Source organism: Mesocricetus auratus, unplaced genomic scaffold (assembly GCF_017639785.1).
Source record: "Mesocricetus auratus isolate SY011 unplaced genomic scaffold, BCM_Maur_2.0 Super-Scaffold_100019, whole genome shotgun sequence".
Taxonomy (NCBI): Eukaryota; Metazoa; Chordata; class Mammalia; order Rodentia; family Cricetidae; genus Mesocricetus; species Mesocricetus auratus.
Window position 1 is genome coordinate 36,835,158 of NW_024429200.1, and position 16,582 is coordinate 36,851,739.

Below are 16,582 nucleotides of genomic sequence, written 5' to 3' on the forward strand. Positions count from 1 at the left end.
AACACAGTCAAATTGTATATAACAGAACAGTTATCAAGTAAGAACACAGTTACAACATTTGTCTGTTAACATTTAGCAAGATTTAAAGAAAATATCATCCATCCCATCCTTGTGAGTCTAAAGTTCTATATGTAGCTTATCTCTTATCATAACTAAGGAAAACTATAATTATAACTATCTGTCTTCAACTCCATCAAAGACCACAGAAGGATAGTATATAATCACTAGGATTGACAGAGACATCTTGCTACCTGGAGAGTCACCCAAAGTTCCTTTGTAACGTTGGGGCATCCATCTTCAGCCCATAGGCCACAATGTGTCTGGAACACTTCTCAGCAAAGCAGGAAATTTCAAAACTGTCCATCTGCATCAGCAGTCTGTCAGTCATTTTTCTGTGTCCTGCAGAAAGTCCCGTAGACTCTTCCATGAAGCAGGAACCCTGTAAGACTGAGTTTAACAGTCACTTTCCTGTGGGTCCTGCATGTCCAGATTATACAACAACAGTCAAACAGTCTAGGCAAGAGCAGTTTCTTGCCCAAATGGCTAATCTTGCCATGTTGAAAGCAAACTCCATAACGAGTTTCTTCGATGCCCATCTTCCTCTCAGACATAATTGGTGCTGCCAGGAGCAGACATTTCTCATTGTCAAGAAAAACCCTAAACCATTTTAAATGCCATTTTCTGAAGGTCTTTGAGAGGTTTGAAGACTGTTTATCTATCTCAAATATATTTCTGTATATCTAGAAAACCTAACTTACCTAACTATAAATTCTATTATAAGTAACTATCTATAGTCTGTATTCAATTAAGCATTACGTTTTAAAAGATCATTATAAGCACAATACTTAATCAAGAGGAGAAATATACACATCACAAAATTGACCTTGAATTTGTATCAATAATTGAAAAACAATACCTATATCATAATTCCCTTTTTTACCATTAAAAAAGATTGGCTGTGATCACTAGCCAATTATAAACAATCCCATTTAAATGAAAACAAAGATTTATAAACAAGATGGGAATTGGGATGTCGCTCATTCCAAACTGCTTCCTGCTGGAAGGGGGCGCCGTTCATACCATGGGGATCATGACAAAACTCAGAAACCTGTATAAGTCCATATTTTCGGGGTCTGTAAGACTGCATCATCTTAGCTGTTTCAATTGTTGGAACATCTGATCCACTGCTTCCGGGGGTCTTGGTTCATCAAACCACAGAAGCCTGGAAGGAATCCTCAGCTTTTCATTTTCTGTAGAAACATAAGCAAAAACTCCTTTTCCAAGTAACATATCCTTATACTTAAATTTTGAAGTCAAGGCATTTTCAAAAAATAGAAGTTGGATTAATTCAGCAGCATTTATAATCAAGTGTACTTTAGCAGCTGTTCCTTCCTTAGCAATCACAAAACTGAAAAACACAATAGCATACAGTATCCAGACTCTCTGTGTATTTTTCATCTTTACGTGGCTTATTTATTTATCTATTATTACTTTATTTATTTTACTTTTATTTATTTTTCTTTGAGACAGGGTTCCGCCTGCCTCTGCCTCTGGAGTAAATCCTACCGGCGTGCTCCACCACAACGCCGGCTTTTGTATTTATATCCACTTTGCCGTTTCATTTTCTCTCTCAATCTCACGTATATTTTTAAACACACTGTAAACCTTTAGAGGTATTGTTCATCCAAGTCTGACTTTACTGTAAATCTTTACGTTTTTCTGGCCACGTGTCTTATCTGTAAAACCGCGGCTGTTTTAAACTGCCTTTTTTTTCAAGATGGCAGGCATAAGCGTGATTGCAGCCTACCGCCTCAGTCCATGCTGACATCCAGCAAAAGCTGCCACTTCCAGCTGTACGTACACACCTTTCAATCGTTAGCAGAGTCTCTTAAAACAACCTTGCTGTTTTTTTTTTCTTTTTATGCCGAGTCAGGAAGACTCTCGTAAGCCAGCCGCGTGAATCTCGGCTTGTCCCTAGCAAAACACCTGAGAAAAATGTTGCTATCAAAATTTTGTGCTTCTCTCTGTTCTTTTGTTTCTAAAATTCCTTTAAAGCTTTTGTTGTTTTGCGTGGAAATCAATCCCACTCCTGACACCATTCTGTAAAGGGAAGCTTTTTCCTTGAGATAAACCTTCCCGCCTGCCTGGTTCTAGATTCGCATCAGTCCCAAATAAACACACAGGAGGCTATATTAATTATGAAGCTGTTGGCCTTGCTTGTTTCTTACTAGCTACCTCTGACTTAAGTAATTACCCCATAATTGTTAATCTAAGTATGTCTCTTACCGGAGAAGTTCCGGGCTTCCTACCCCCATGGCGTTACATGTCGACTCTCTCTGTGTTTCTCCTTCCCAGAATCCTCCTGGACTCCTAGTCCCTCCTATCTAGATTCCCTATTGGCCAGACAGTGCTTTATTGGCATAAGACTTCCCCAACAGTCTCCTGTGTTTCTAAATGTTCATGTTGCTTTATTTTTATTATGGGTATTAAACATTTTAGAAAAAACAAAAATTAATGAATGCTTGTAGAACGATGTAGAGACATATGCTGAAAACTACACGAAGACTAGATTAAAAACAGCCAAGTCCAAAAGTCACTATGTAACCGGAAACCGTGTCTTCCTGCCCCTGTACCTCATTCCCACTGATGTTGTTCATTCTGACTGTCGTTTTCTGTGAGTGTGTGTGTGTGTGTGTGTGTTAAATATGTTTTAGTAACGTTGATATTTTGGGGGTCTTTTTACTAGATAATGTATCTTTAATAACTTTATAAAACTTATGCATGTATGCATATCTTAATATACTTTATAAAATGGTGTAAAGTTTATCTGTTGATCTGCAAAAATTCTCTTGTCATTATATTACTTTTAAATATAAAATTTTGACAAACATGTGACTTGTGTTGCAGTATCTGTAAGCCTTGGCGTATCATGTTTCCTGTTTTGTTTCCCCCTTTCCCACTATATGAATGTATGCTATAAACCTTATAAAACGACTCAAAACCCTTATTGACATTAACCACCATCTTTTGTTTATATTTAGTGTTGATTCAGTGGTATTCGAAGACAGTGATTTACAGAAAACACTTTACTGTGGAAATTGTCTATGTGAGCACACCGTCAGCATCACAGAGGTATTATTTCTTCTTTTCATTTTTAAACATTTAAATATCCTAATTTTTACTATCATTTTTATGAATGTGCTTTGTAAACTACTTACATGGTAAAGGCTCAGTAGGTATTTATGAATGAATTGAGCAAAGATATAAAAGTATTAGACTGCAAGTTATATTGTCTGGTGGTTTTTATTATTTCCCCTAGAAGTAAGAGGTAAGATTCCCCTTTTTACGTGTCCTCAGGGCACTGGAGAACTGCTCAGTAAAGTGCTTGCTGTGCAAGAAACGGACCTGAGTTTAATCCCTCCAAACTCATAGCAAAGGTGGCGTGTCCTATAATCCCAATTTGAGGGAGGTAGAGACAGGAGGATCCCTGGGGCTTGCTGGCCAACCAGTCTAGCCTAATACAAAAGTTCCAGATGTGCTGAGAAACTGAAAGAGAAAACATCTGCTGCTGACCTCTGACTTTCCTGCCCATGCACCCCCCATATACATTGTATATACACAAGCATGTGCAGGTGTGCGTGTGCATACACACACACACACACACACACAAGCAAGGAAATAAAAAAAAACATTCAGGAGGTAGACATGTGGTAGAGGACACCTAATAGAGTAGTGACCAATGAAAATAGCCTCTTAGAACACTTTTTCTCCTGTTACTGAGTGGTTTTCATAGCATCCTTTATTCCTCTTCTCCGGCAAGTCAAGAACCTTTCCCCTTGTAATCTAGATGTACTTTACTTAACTAGCTTTATTTTTCCCTTCTCATCCAATATAAGCCCCTGTCAAGAGGTCCTTGTTTTTACTCCTTAGAGCATAGGTCATCTCACAGAGCCTTTCCAGAAAGTCATAGCTGTAAACTATTAACGCCCAGGTCAAATCTGGCTTATTCCCAAGTTGCTCAGATGCATTTCAGTCACTGTCATTGTATTCAGACTTCACAGGTGTTGCTTCTCAAATGATATTATTTCCTCAGCTAGTTAATGAGCCCTCTGAGGACATATATGCACACATACTCTCTCTCTTTGTGTATGTGTGTGTGTGTGTGTGTGTGTGTGTGTACCCTTAAGCTGATTTTGTAATCGTCCTCTGCCTTGTCTTCATGTATACTGCTCATTACAAAAACACAGCGTCCCAAAATTTAATAATCTGCATGTCCAACAAAACCCATCATCCAGGGAAAAATAAAAATTATGTTGTCAGGTGTTGATAATAAAAATCTGTTGCTTGCACTAAAGTTTCAAAGGGCTTTCAGTTTAAATTTCTGTGAAACATTTGTTACTGAAAAGTGAACATTTCCGTGAGTATAAAAGAGCATTGCTAATACAGTTTCCTTCCCATGAGTATGACAGTGAGTCACTTGTCAAAAGTAAACAAAAAGTGTTTGATTGTTTCAGAGCAACACAGGTGAAGGGGATTGAAAAAAAACTTAGTGCAAAGTTCTTCAATTGTTTTAATATAGATTTCAAAGTCCTGGATTGGATATTTATGCCATCGTTCTTCTGTTTTCAATAGATTCACGAACAGCAAACAGATGGTGTGAAAGTTGAGTTTGCAGAGGAAAATGTGGCAGAAGAGGAATCAGGGATTTTGTCGGTTCGCTCTCAGGCTGGTTTAGAGAGCATTGGTAAATTTTAAGTGTAGAACATGTTACAGTACTTTTATACCCAATGTTTACAAATGTGCTTTCCTTAAAACCCTGTGGTAGTTGGATGACCTCTCATGGTCATTTTCTTGTTCAGTTTTCTCATGTTTAAAGTGAATGTCCAGACTCCTCATCTCTTTTGTCCTTATCATTTCTCACACTCTATGTTTCTAAACTGTTTGAAACTTAATGACGTAAACTTGTTAGAGTTAGTGATTCCACAAACAGGAGGATAGAAAAAGTGGTCTTGAATCACACTGGGTTTTTCATGAGAAGAAAAAGTTATCACTAAAAGCATGTTTTTAAAGAATCACAAGTATTCTTCGTACACACAAGTAATTCTTCTTTGTTACCAAGAAACTTGGATCATAGTGTGCCCTTGGTTCTGTTCCTATGACACAGACATCCGTCATGAGAGTGAGCTGTCTTTTCTGCCGGAGAGTGAAGACAGTGAAGAACATGAAAAAGAGCTTCAGGGGTTAGAGAGCCCTGTGGACACCTTAGAGCAGCTGCTGAAAGCAACAGAAGCTCATTATGGAGCAGAGATCCCGACGGTTCAGGGAAGCGTTGAGACCATCCATGGACCGTCAGCACATCCGAGGTATCCATCTGTGTGCTGTCTGTCATGCATCAGTATACACAGAGAGGTTATGTTAAGACTGCAATATAAGTGATCAGAGACATAAGAATGAATAAACAGGAGATCATTCTGTGACTTTTAGATGTGTGAAATAAAAGTGACCCCAAGACATTTATCATAGGAATTTTGTCTATATTTTCATAAAGTTGTTCTGCGGGACTAAATAAGACAATGAGTGCACATTTGTTGTGTATTCTTCGCTGAGTCTTCACTACTTTGATATGGCCCATACCCTAGCAGTGTGAGATAGATCATTCCACTGGGTTTCTTTCACTTTGTGATGGAATGCTGACATCAGCAATGTCTAAACGAAACCTGCGTCTTTTCAAAGTGTGCCTTTCTTAGCTCTCTCCATCTGCCTTGACTCCTCCTCTTTTCCTCATACCTGTCTTCTCATCTATGAAAAATTCCTGTTCTCTCTGCTTTCACAGGTGATGGGAACCACACCATTCCTCCCCACCCTCTAGTCCTTGCTCTTTCATGAGGATTAATTACTCTAATTCTTCCTTAGATTCGCTTCTCTATACAGTCAACTGAGGGCCAGCACTATACTCCTCATAACTTCAGACAGACCACCTAACTTCAGTGTTATTCTGTCCTGCACAATAGATTCCTGTGACCCCTTGACTATTCTCACATACTCAACTGTTGCTGTTCTCAGACTAAGCATCCTCCTCAGAGTCCTTAAATATATCAGTCTGCTTTTGCTTAAGGATTTTGCCTGACAATTCCTTCCACCTGTAATGCATTCAACACTTCCTGACCTGTCCAACACCCTCATCTCTTTTGAATCCTCACTTATGAACATTGTCATGAGGGCTTTTTTTTGTCACCCTAAATGAATTAGTATTAACTCTGATGAAGAAACATGAACCTGTAGGAGGAAGGAGGAGTCTTGGGGTTATTAGGTATTAGGTTATTATTCTAAGAATTTGTAATTCCTTGCACATAGTAAGAGCTTAGTATATCCTTGATGAATGATTTGTGATTCACTTTGAAAGGATGCATGAACCTGTAACTAGTGTTAAGAAAATGGCAGGTTTATTCTGACTTTGACTACTCTGCTGTTCTACGACTTCTTGTCACTGGAACTCCAGCATGGGTTTTCAATAATGGTGGAAGACACTGAATCATTGAAAGCAGTCTCATTCTTCTTTTATTCAAGAGCTATATGTGGCCTTTGGAGCTGCTCACTCATTTTGGCAATCCTGTAAAGCCCTTGGTTCTTTGAGACCAACAGGTCTTCTCAGACATTTCCATACATCAAAAACACGGGAGATTCTTCAGTTTAGTTTATACTTTTAAAATATGTATCATAAGTAATTATTTGATTATATCTTTGGCGTCAGACTCAAAGTGAAAACTCACAATTTTGTGTATTTAACAAAGATAACTAATGCATCCAGCCCACTGATTGACATTTAGAAACCACTGCTGTAGTCTCTTTGAGCAAGACTTCTTTGTTAACCAGTCAGTGTATTTCAAACAGTCTTTCATTAGTGATTAGTTATGATTAATCTTTAATTGGTGATACTTTCTCCAATGTGTGAAGAAAATGTGGCAGTGTTGGGGTGGTGACCTGAGAACGTCAAAAAGCTGCTTTGTTTTTTCTGCTTTTGGGGTTGAGCCTGCTTACTGACCTGTCTTACACTTGTAATTAAGAGCTTACTATCCTCTGCAATCAGACATCGAATAGTTTGAGAAAATGGAATCTTCATTTAACAAATATTTAGTAGCATCACACCAGAGCCTTTTAGACAGATATTTGAGATTGAAACATCCATGAATTTCAGAGCATTGGACCTCTGAAATAACTTTTGTTTGTGTCTGTGATCATAAAAAGATTACAGCACTTCTAAAAGTAACAGAGATTATAATAGTCTCCCTCAGGATTGGGAGGATTAAATGAAGCAGAAATTGTGAAGAGTATTGACTGTGGAAGGATGATTAGATTTACAATGAAATTTCAAAGTTTCTGTTCAGCAAAAGAAATTGTTAGCAGAGCAAGCATGTAGCCAATACAATGGGAGAAAATCTTTGCCGGTAGGGGCTAATCTCCAGCACTGAGAATAACTGCAAAAATGTAACCCGCAAACTGCCAGTTAACAAATGGTTAGTGAGATGAACAAATAGTTCTCCAGAGAAGAAACAGAAATGATCAATCATAAGTATTTTAAAATTCCACCACATCCTTATCCTTCAGGGAAATGGAAATTAGTGAGATTCCCCTCACCCCAGTCATAATGGCTAAAATCAGGAAATCAAACGACAACAAATGCCTGCCTGGAAGTGGGGAAAGAGGAAGACTTATTCACTGATGGTGGGAGTGTAAACTAGTGCAACCAGTATGGAACTCAATACGGAGGTCTCTTAAAATTTAACAATAGAGCTAATGCATGACCCAGCTATGCCAATCCTGAACATACACCCAAAGGACTCCATATGCTACCTCATATACGTGTTATTGTTTCCCTAACCACAGTAGCAAATAGTGCCGTCAACCAGATGTCTAAAGACAGATGACTGGGTAATCAATGTGTGCGGCATCTTTAACAAGTCAATTTTGCTAAGGTGTAGAACAAAAGTAACATTTGTGAGAAAATTAAGGAATCTGGAAAGTGGTCCAAACTCATAAAGACAAATGTTCTTCCTTGTATGCAAATCTAAGCTTGTAATGGCCATGAGTGGGTGTTTGTGAGAGAGAGTGCGTGTGTGAGTGAGTGTGTGTATGTGTGAGACAGAAAGAGACAGACGGACAGAGTGGAAGACAGAGACAGAGACAAGAGAGGAGAGACAGAGAGAGACAGGGAGACAGAGAGAGGAGTGTAAATGATGCAAGACTTAAACAAATAGCTTCGGGTTAGGCCGTGGTGGCACACTCCTTTTATCCCAGCACTTGGTAGGCAGAGGCTGAGGATCTCAGTGAGTTCGAGGCCGGTCTGGTGTAATAGGAGAGTTCCAGAACAGTCAGGACTGTTACACAGTGAAACCCTGTCTCGAACTCCCATCCCACACCCCCAAAAATAGAATCTGAGAGCAAAATGGGTCACTGGTTAAGATGGAGGAGGGGCAAACGAAAGCCTTGTGACTTGAAAGCAGAAAGGAAATGAAGAGGGGAAAGGGCTTAAATGGAAGGTGAGGACAGAGTGAAGCCATAAGGAGAATCTGCTGGAACACATTTTGTAGGAAGTGCCAAAATGGTACTGAATGCCTTAAATATAGTAAGTTAAAAATTAATGCTTTTCTCAGGCATTTCAATGTAATTATGAGGTGAGCATCAGTCACAAGTAATTATTATAAGATAATAAAGGTTGAGTCTATAAACTAGTGACATAAAGAAAGTTCTGGAATTTAAGGCCACGCCTGTATAACACTTTCTTTGCACATTGCTGTAATGTTACCTACTAGAATACCAGGAAAGCAGAATAAGGAATGATTACCGATACATGTGGTAGACAAGTTATTGGAAGTATAGAGGACATACTAGGACCCGTGTGTTTTGGTAGAGAATATGGAACTTGACTTCATTTATATAAAGGATGAAACCAGATAGGAAGGGACCAGTAGACACATCAGGTCTAAAGGGTAGCAGTGAATTCAGTGTTAACCAAACTGGTCTTTTTCAATTTGGGATAAATAACTATAAAGCTTCCAGAATGAAGTCACTGCCCGTAAAGGGTCAGGATTCCCAGGTATTGCATTAACAGCAATTAGGATTTTATCATAGAGAAATAGGATGCAAACATCAAAGATATCTTTGTAGTATTTGATATTGTAGCATTATTTATATTACTGAATATTTGAAAGGGCTAGATGCCATCAGAAGTTAAGAGATAAAGCTAGACAATGACATCATTTGTGTATGGAAAGTTTTAGACAGAACAAAATGTGAAAGAGACTAGGAGAAAGAAGAGTATAGTAGAAAAGAAAAAGGAAGAAATTGGAAAATTAAAATGGAGAATGGAACCAAGGAGGCAGTATGGATACACGTGAATGGGGACTGGGTAATTTTATTTCCTAAAAATGAAAACTATAGTTTTCTCCCTTTTTCGTCTCCTGTGTTTCTAAATGTTCATGTTGCTTTATTTTTATTATGGGTATTAAACATTTTGGAAAAAACAAAAATTAATGAATGCTTGTAGAACAATGTAAAGTAGAGACATATGCTGAAAACTACACGAAGACTAGATTAAAAACAGCCAAGTCCAAAAGTCACTATGTAACTGGGAACCGTGTCTTCCTGCCTCTGTACCTCATTCCCACTGATGGTGTTCCTTCTGACTGTTGTTTTCTGTGAGTGAGTGTGTGTGTGTGTGTGTGTGTGTGTTAAAATGTTTTAGTAACGTTGATATTTTGGGGGTCCTTTTACTAGATAATGTATCTTTAATAACTTTATAAAACTTATGCATGTATGCATATCTTAATATACTTTATAAAATGGTGTAAAGTTTATCTGTTGATCTGCAAAATTTCTCTTGTCATTATATTACTTTTAAATATAAAATTTTGACAAACATGTGACTTGTGTTGCAGTATCTGTAAGCCTTGGTGTATCATGTTTCATGTTTTGTTTCCCCCTTTCCACTATATGAATGTATGCTATAAACCTTATAAAACGACTCAAAACCCTTATTGACATTATCCACCATCTTTTGTTTATATTTAGTGTTGATTCAGTGGTATTCGAAGACAGTGATTTACAGAAAACACTTTACTGTGGAAATTGTCTATGTGAGCACACCGTCAGCATCACAGAGGTATTATTTCTTCTTTTCATTTTTAAACATTTAAATATCCTAATTCTTTTCCTATCATTTTTATGAATGTGTTTTGTTAACTACTTACATGGTAAAGGCTCAGTAGGTATTTATGAATGAATTGAGCAAAGATATAAAAGTATTAGACTGTAAGTTATATTGTCTGGTGGTTTTTATTATTTCCCCTAGAAGTAAGAGGTAAGATTCCCCTGTTTACGTGTCCTCAGGGCACTGGAGAACTGCTCAGTAAAGTGCTTGCTGTGCAAGAAATGGACCTGAGTTTAATCCCTCCAAACTCATAGCAAAGGTGACGTGTCCTATAATCCCAATTTGAGGGAGGTAGAGACAGGAGGATCCCTGGGGCTTGCTGGCCAACCAGTCTAGCCTAATACAAAAGTTCCAGATGTGCTGAGAAACTGAAAGAGAAAACATCTGCTGCTGACCTCTGACTTTCCTGCCCATGCACCCCCCATATACATTGTATATACACAAGCATGTGCAGGCGTGCGCGCGCTCACACACACACACACACACACACACACACACACACACAAGCAAGGAAATAAAAAAACATTCAGGAGGTAGACATGTGGTAGATGACACCTAATAGAGTAGTGACCAATGAAAATAGCCTCTTAGAACACTTTTTCTCCTGTTACTGAGTGGTTTTCATAGCATCCTTTATTCCTCTTCTCCGGCAAGTCAAGAACCTTTCCCCTTGTAATCTAGATGTACTTTACTTAACAAGCTTTATTTTTCCCTTCTCATCCAATATAAGCCCCTGTCAAGAGGTCCTTGTTTTTACTCCTTAGAGCATAGGTCATCTCACAGAGCCTTTCCAGAAAGTCATAGCTGTAAACTATTAACGCCCAGGTCAAATCTGGCTTATTCCCAAGTTGCTCAGATGCATTTCAGTCACTGTCATTGTATTCAGACTTCACAGGTGTTGCTTCTCAAATGATATTATTTCCTCAGCTAGTTATTGAGCCCTCTGAGGACATAGATGCACACATACTCTCTCTCTTTGTGTATGTGTGTGTGTGTGTGTGTGTGTACCCTTAAGCTGATTTTGTAATCGTCCTCTGCCTTGTCTTCATGTATACTGCTCATTACAAAAACACAGCGTCCCAAAATTTAATAATCTGCATGTCCAACAAAACCCATCATCCAGGGAAAAATAAAAATTATGTTGTCAGGTGTTGATAATAAAAATCTGTTGCTTGCACTAAAGTTTCAAAGGGCTTTCAGTTTAAATTTCTGTGAAACATTTGTTACTGAAAAGTGAACATTTCTGTGAGTATAAAAGAGCATTGCTAATACAGTTTCCTTCCCATGAGTATGACAGTGAGTCACTTGTCAAAAGTAAACAAAAAGTGTTTGATTGTTTCAGAGCAACACAGGTGAAGGGGATTGAAAAAAACTTAGTGCAAAGTTCTTCAATTGTTTTAATATAGATTTCAAAGTCCTGGATTGGATATTTATGCCATCGTTCTTCTGTTTTCAATAGATTCACGAACAGCAAACAGATGGTGTGAAAGTTGAGTTTGCCGAGGAAAATGTGGCAGAAGAGGAATCAGGGATTTTGTCGGTTCGCTCTCAGGCTGGTTTAGAGAGCATTGGTAAATTTTAAGTGTAGAACATGTTACAGTACTTTTATACCCAATGTTTACAAATGTGCTTTCCTTAAAACCCTGTGGTAGTTGGATGACCTCTCATGGTCATTTTCTTGTTCAGTTTTCTCATGTTTAAAGTGAATGTCCAGACTCCTCATCTCTTTTGTCCTTATCATTTCTCACACTCTATGTTTCTAAACTGTTTGAAACATAATGACGTAAACTTGTTAGAGTTAGTGATTCTACAAACAGGAGGATAGAAAAAGTGGTCTTGAATCATACTGGGTTTTTCATGAGAAGAAAAAGTTATCACTAAAAGCATGTTTTTAAAGAATCACAAGTATTCTTCGTACACACAAGTAATTCTTCTTTGTTACCAAGAAACTTGGATCATAGTGTGCCCTTGGTTCTGTTCCTATGACACAGACATCCGTCATGAGAGTGAGCTGTCTTTTCTGCCGGAGAGTGAAGACAGTGAAGAACATGAAAAAGAGCTTCAGGGGTTAGAGAGCCCTGTGGACACCTTAGAGCAGCCGCTGAAAGCAACAGAAGCTCATTATGGAGCAGAGATCCCGACGGTTCAGGGAAGCGTTGAGACCATCCATGGACCGTCAGCACATCCGAGGTATCCATCTGTGTGCTGTCTGTCATGCATCAGTATACACAGAGAGGTTATGTTAAGACTGCAATATAAGTGATCAGAGACATAAGAATGAATAAACAGGAGATCATTCTGTGACTTTTAGATGTGTGAAATAAAAGTGACCCCAAGACATTTATCATAGGAATTTTGTCTATATTTTCATAAAGTTGTTCTGCGGGATTAAATAAGACAATGAGTGCACATTTGTTGTGTATTCTTCGCTGAGTCTTCACTACTTTGATATGGCCCATACCCTAGCAGTGTGAGATAGATCATTCCACTGGGTTTCTTTCACTTTGTGATGGAATGCTGACATCAGCAATGTCTAAACGAAACCTGCGTCTTTTCAAAGTGTGCCTTTCTTAGCTCTCTCCATCTGCCTTGACTCCTCCTCTTTTCCTCATACCTGTCTTCTCATCTATGAAAAATTCCTGTTCTCTCTGCTTTCACAGGTGATGGGAACCACACCATTCCTCCCCACCCACTAGTCCTTGCTCTTTCATGAGGATTAATTACTCTAATTCTTCCTTAGATTCGCTTCTCTATACAGTCAACTGAGGGCCAGCACTATACTCCTCATAACTTCAGACAGACCACCTAACTTCAGTGTTATTCTGTCCTGCACAATAGATTCCTGTGACCCCCTTGACTATTCTCACATACTCAACTGTTGCTGTTCTCAGACTAAGCATCCTCCTCAGAGTCCTTAAATATATCAGTCTGCTTTTGCTTAAGGATTTTGCCTGACAATTCCTTCCACCTGTAATGTATTCAACACTTCCTGACCTGTCCAACACCCTCATCTCCTTTGAATCCTCACTTATGAACATTGTCATGAGGGCTTTTTTTGTCACCCTAAATGAATTAGTATTAACTCTGATGAAGAAACATGAACCTGTAGGAGGAAGGAGGAGTCTTGGGGTTATTAGGTATTAGGTTATTATTCTAAGAATTTGTAATTCCTTGCACATAGTAAGAGCTTAGTATATCCTTGATGAATGATTTGTGATTCACTTTGAAAGGATGCATGAACCTGTAACTAGTGTTAAGAAAATGTATTCTGACTTTGACTACTCTGCTGTTCTACGACTTCTTGTCACTGGAACTCCAGCATGGGTTTTCAATAATGCTGGAAGACACTGAATTATTGAAAGCAGTCTTATTCTTCTTTTATTCAAGAGCTATATGTGGCCTTTGGAGCTGCTCACTCATTTTGGCAATCTTGTAAAGCCCTTGGTTCTTTGAGACCAACAGGTCTTTCAGACATTTCCATACATCAAAAACACGGGAGATTCTTCAGTTTAGTTTATACTTTTAAAATGTATCATAAGTAATTATTTGATTATATCTTTGGAGTCAGACTCAAAGTGAAAACTCACAATTTTGTGTATTTGACAAGATAACTGATGCACCAAACCCATGGAATGTCATTTAGAAAGTACTGCAGTCATAGTTTTGAGCAAGAATCCTCTGTTAAACAGTCAGTGTATTTCAAACAGTCTTTCATTAGTGATTAGTTAGGATTAATCTTTAGTTGGTGATACTTTCTCCAATGTGTGAAGAAAATGTGGCAGTGTTGGGGTGGTGACCTGAGAACGTCAAAAAGATGCTTTGTTTTTTCTGCTTTTGGGGTTGAGCCTGCTTACTGACCTGTCTTACACTTGTAATTAAGAGCTTACTATCCTCTGCAATCAGGCATTGTTAGTTTGACAAAAACGGAATCTTTATGTAACAAATATTTAGAAGAATCACACCACAGCCTTTTAGACAGATATTTGAGATTGAAACATCCATGAATTTCAGAGCATTGGACCTCTGAAATAACTTTTGTTTGTGTCTGTGATCATAAAAAGATTACAGCACTTCTAAAAGTAACAGAGACAATAATAGTCTCCCTCAGGATTGGGAGGATTAAATGAAGCAGAAATTGTGAAGAGTATTGACTGTGGAAGGATGATTAGATTTACAATGAAATTTCAAAGTTTCTGTTCAGCAAAAGAAATTGTTAGCAGAGCAAGCATGTAGCCAATGCAATGGGAGAAAATCTTTGCCGGTAGGGGCTAATATCCAGCACTGAGAATAACTGCAAAAATGTAACCCACAAACTGCCAGTTAACAAATGGTTAGTGAGATGAACAAATAGTTCTCCAGAGAAGAAACAGAAATGATCAATCATAATTATTTATAATTTCACCACATCCTTATCCTTCAGGTAATGGAAATTAGTGAGACTCCCCTCACCCCAGTCATAATGGCTAAAATCAGGAAATCCAATGACAACAAATGCCTGCCTTGAGGTGGGAAAAGAGGAAGCCTTATTCACTGATGGTGGGAGTGCAAACGAGTGCAACCAGTATGGAACTCAATACGGAGTCTCTTAAAATTTAACAATAGAGCTAATGCATGACCCAGCTATGCCAATCCTGAACATACACCCAAAGGATTCCATATGCTACCTCATATCTGTGTTATTGTTTCCCTAACCGCAGTAGCAAATAGTGCCGTCAACCAGATGTCTACAGACAGATGACTGGGTAATCAATGAGTGCGGCATCTTTAGCAATTTAATTTTGCTAGGGCGTAGAACAAAAGCAAGATTTGTGAGAAAATTAATGAATCTGGAAAGGATAAAATTTATCAAAGTGGTCCAAACTCTTAAAGACAAAATGTTCTCCCTTGTATTCTGATCTAAACTTGTAATGGCCATGAGTGTGTGTGTATGAGTGTGTGTGTGTGTGTGTGTGAGAGAGAGAGAGAGAAAGAGAGAGAGAGAGAGAGAGAGGGAGAGAGAGAGAGCGAGTGAGAGAGAAAGAAACAGTGTGTATAAGAGAGAGTGTGTCTGTGTGAGACAGAAAGAGAGAGACAATGAGACAGAGAGTGGAAGAGTGAGAGAGACAGAGAGACAAAGAGAGAGAGACAGAGAGACAAGAGAGGAGAAGACAGAGAGAGACAGGGAGACAGAGAGGATAGTGTAAATGATGCAAGTCATAAACAAATAGTGTCGGGTTAGGCCGTGGTGGCACACTCCTTTTATCCCAGCACTTGGTAGGCAGAGGCTGAGGATCTCAGTGAGTTCGAGGTCAGTCTGGTGTAAAAGGAGAGTTCCAGAACAGTCAGGACTGTTACACAGTGAAACCCTGTCTCGAACTCCCATCCCACCCCCCCAAAAATAGAATCTGAGAGCAAATTGGGTCACTGGTGAAGATGGAGGAGGGGCAAACGAAAGCCCTGTTACTTGAAAGCAGAAAGGAAATGAAGAGGGGAAAGGGCTTAAATGGAAGGTGAGGACAGAGTGAAGCCATGAGGAGAATCTGCTAAAACACATTTTGTAGGAAGTGCCAAAATGGTACTGAATGCCTTAATGCTTTTCTCAGGCATTTCAATGTAATTATGAAGTGAGCATCATTCACAAGTAATTATCATGATAATAATGTTTGAGTCTATAAACTAGTGACATAAAGAAAGTTCTGGAATTTAAGGCCACGCCTGTATAACACTTTCTTTGCACATTGCTGTAATTTTATCTACTAGATACCAGGAAAGCAGAATAAGGAATGATTACCGATACATGTGGTAGACAAGTTATTGGAAGTATAGAGGACATACTAGGACCCGTGTGTTTTGGTAGAGAATATGGAACTTGACTTCATTTATATAAAGGATGAAACCAGATAGGAAGGGACCAGTAGACACATCAGGTCTAAAGGGTAGCAGTGAATTCAGTGTTAACCAAACTGGTCTTTTTCAATTTGGGATAAATAACTATAAAGCTTCCAGAATGAAGTCACTGCCCGTAAAGGGTCAGGATTCCCAGGTATTGCATTAACAGCAATTAGGATTTTATCATAGAGAAATAGGATGCAAACATCAAAGATATCTTTGTAGTATTTGATATTGTAGCATTATTTATATTACTGAATATTTGAAAGGGCTAGATGCCATCAGAAGTTAAGAGATAAAGCTAGACAATGACATCATTTGTGTATGGAAAGTTTTAGACAGAACAAAATGTGAAAGAGAATAGGAGAAAGAAGAGTAAAGCAGAAAAGAAAAAAGAAGAAATTGGAAAATTAAAATGGAGAATGGAACCAAGGAGGCAGTATGGATACACGTGAATGGGGACTGGGTAATTTTATTTCCTAAAAATGAAAACTATAGTTTTCTCCC

General features: G+C 38.5%; 1 protein-coding gene across 2 annotated transcripts in view; it reads left to right on the top strand.

Annotated features, from left to right (window-relative positions):
* LOC110343449 (A-kinase anchor protein 9-like) overlaps nt 1-16,582 on the top strand; it is a 39,748-nt gene that overhangs the window by 11,041 nt on the left and 12,125 nt on the right. For both annotated transcript variants that reach the window (XR_005869746.1, XM_040728688.1), the window contains exons 5-10: nt 3,042-3,132; nt 4,633-4,744; nt 5,165-5,363; nt 10,069-10,159; nt 11,667-11,778; nt 12,199-12,397. Coding sequence is in view for 1 of the 2 variants with exons in the window: in XM_040728688.1 (XP_040584622.1) it covers nt 3,042-3,132; nt 4,633-4,744; nt 5,165-5,363; nt 10,069-10,159; nt 11,667-11,778; nt 12,199-12,397 (804 nt within the window). In the remaining variant the exon portion in view is untranslated. The remainder of the gene's footprint in view (nt 1-3,041; nt 3,133-4,632; nt 4,745-5,164; nt 5,364-10,068; nt 10,160-11,666; nt 11,779-12,198; nt 12,398-16,582) is intronic.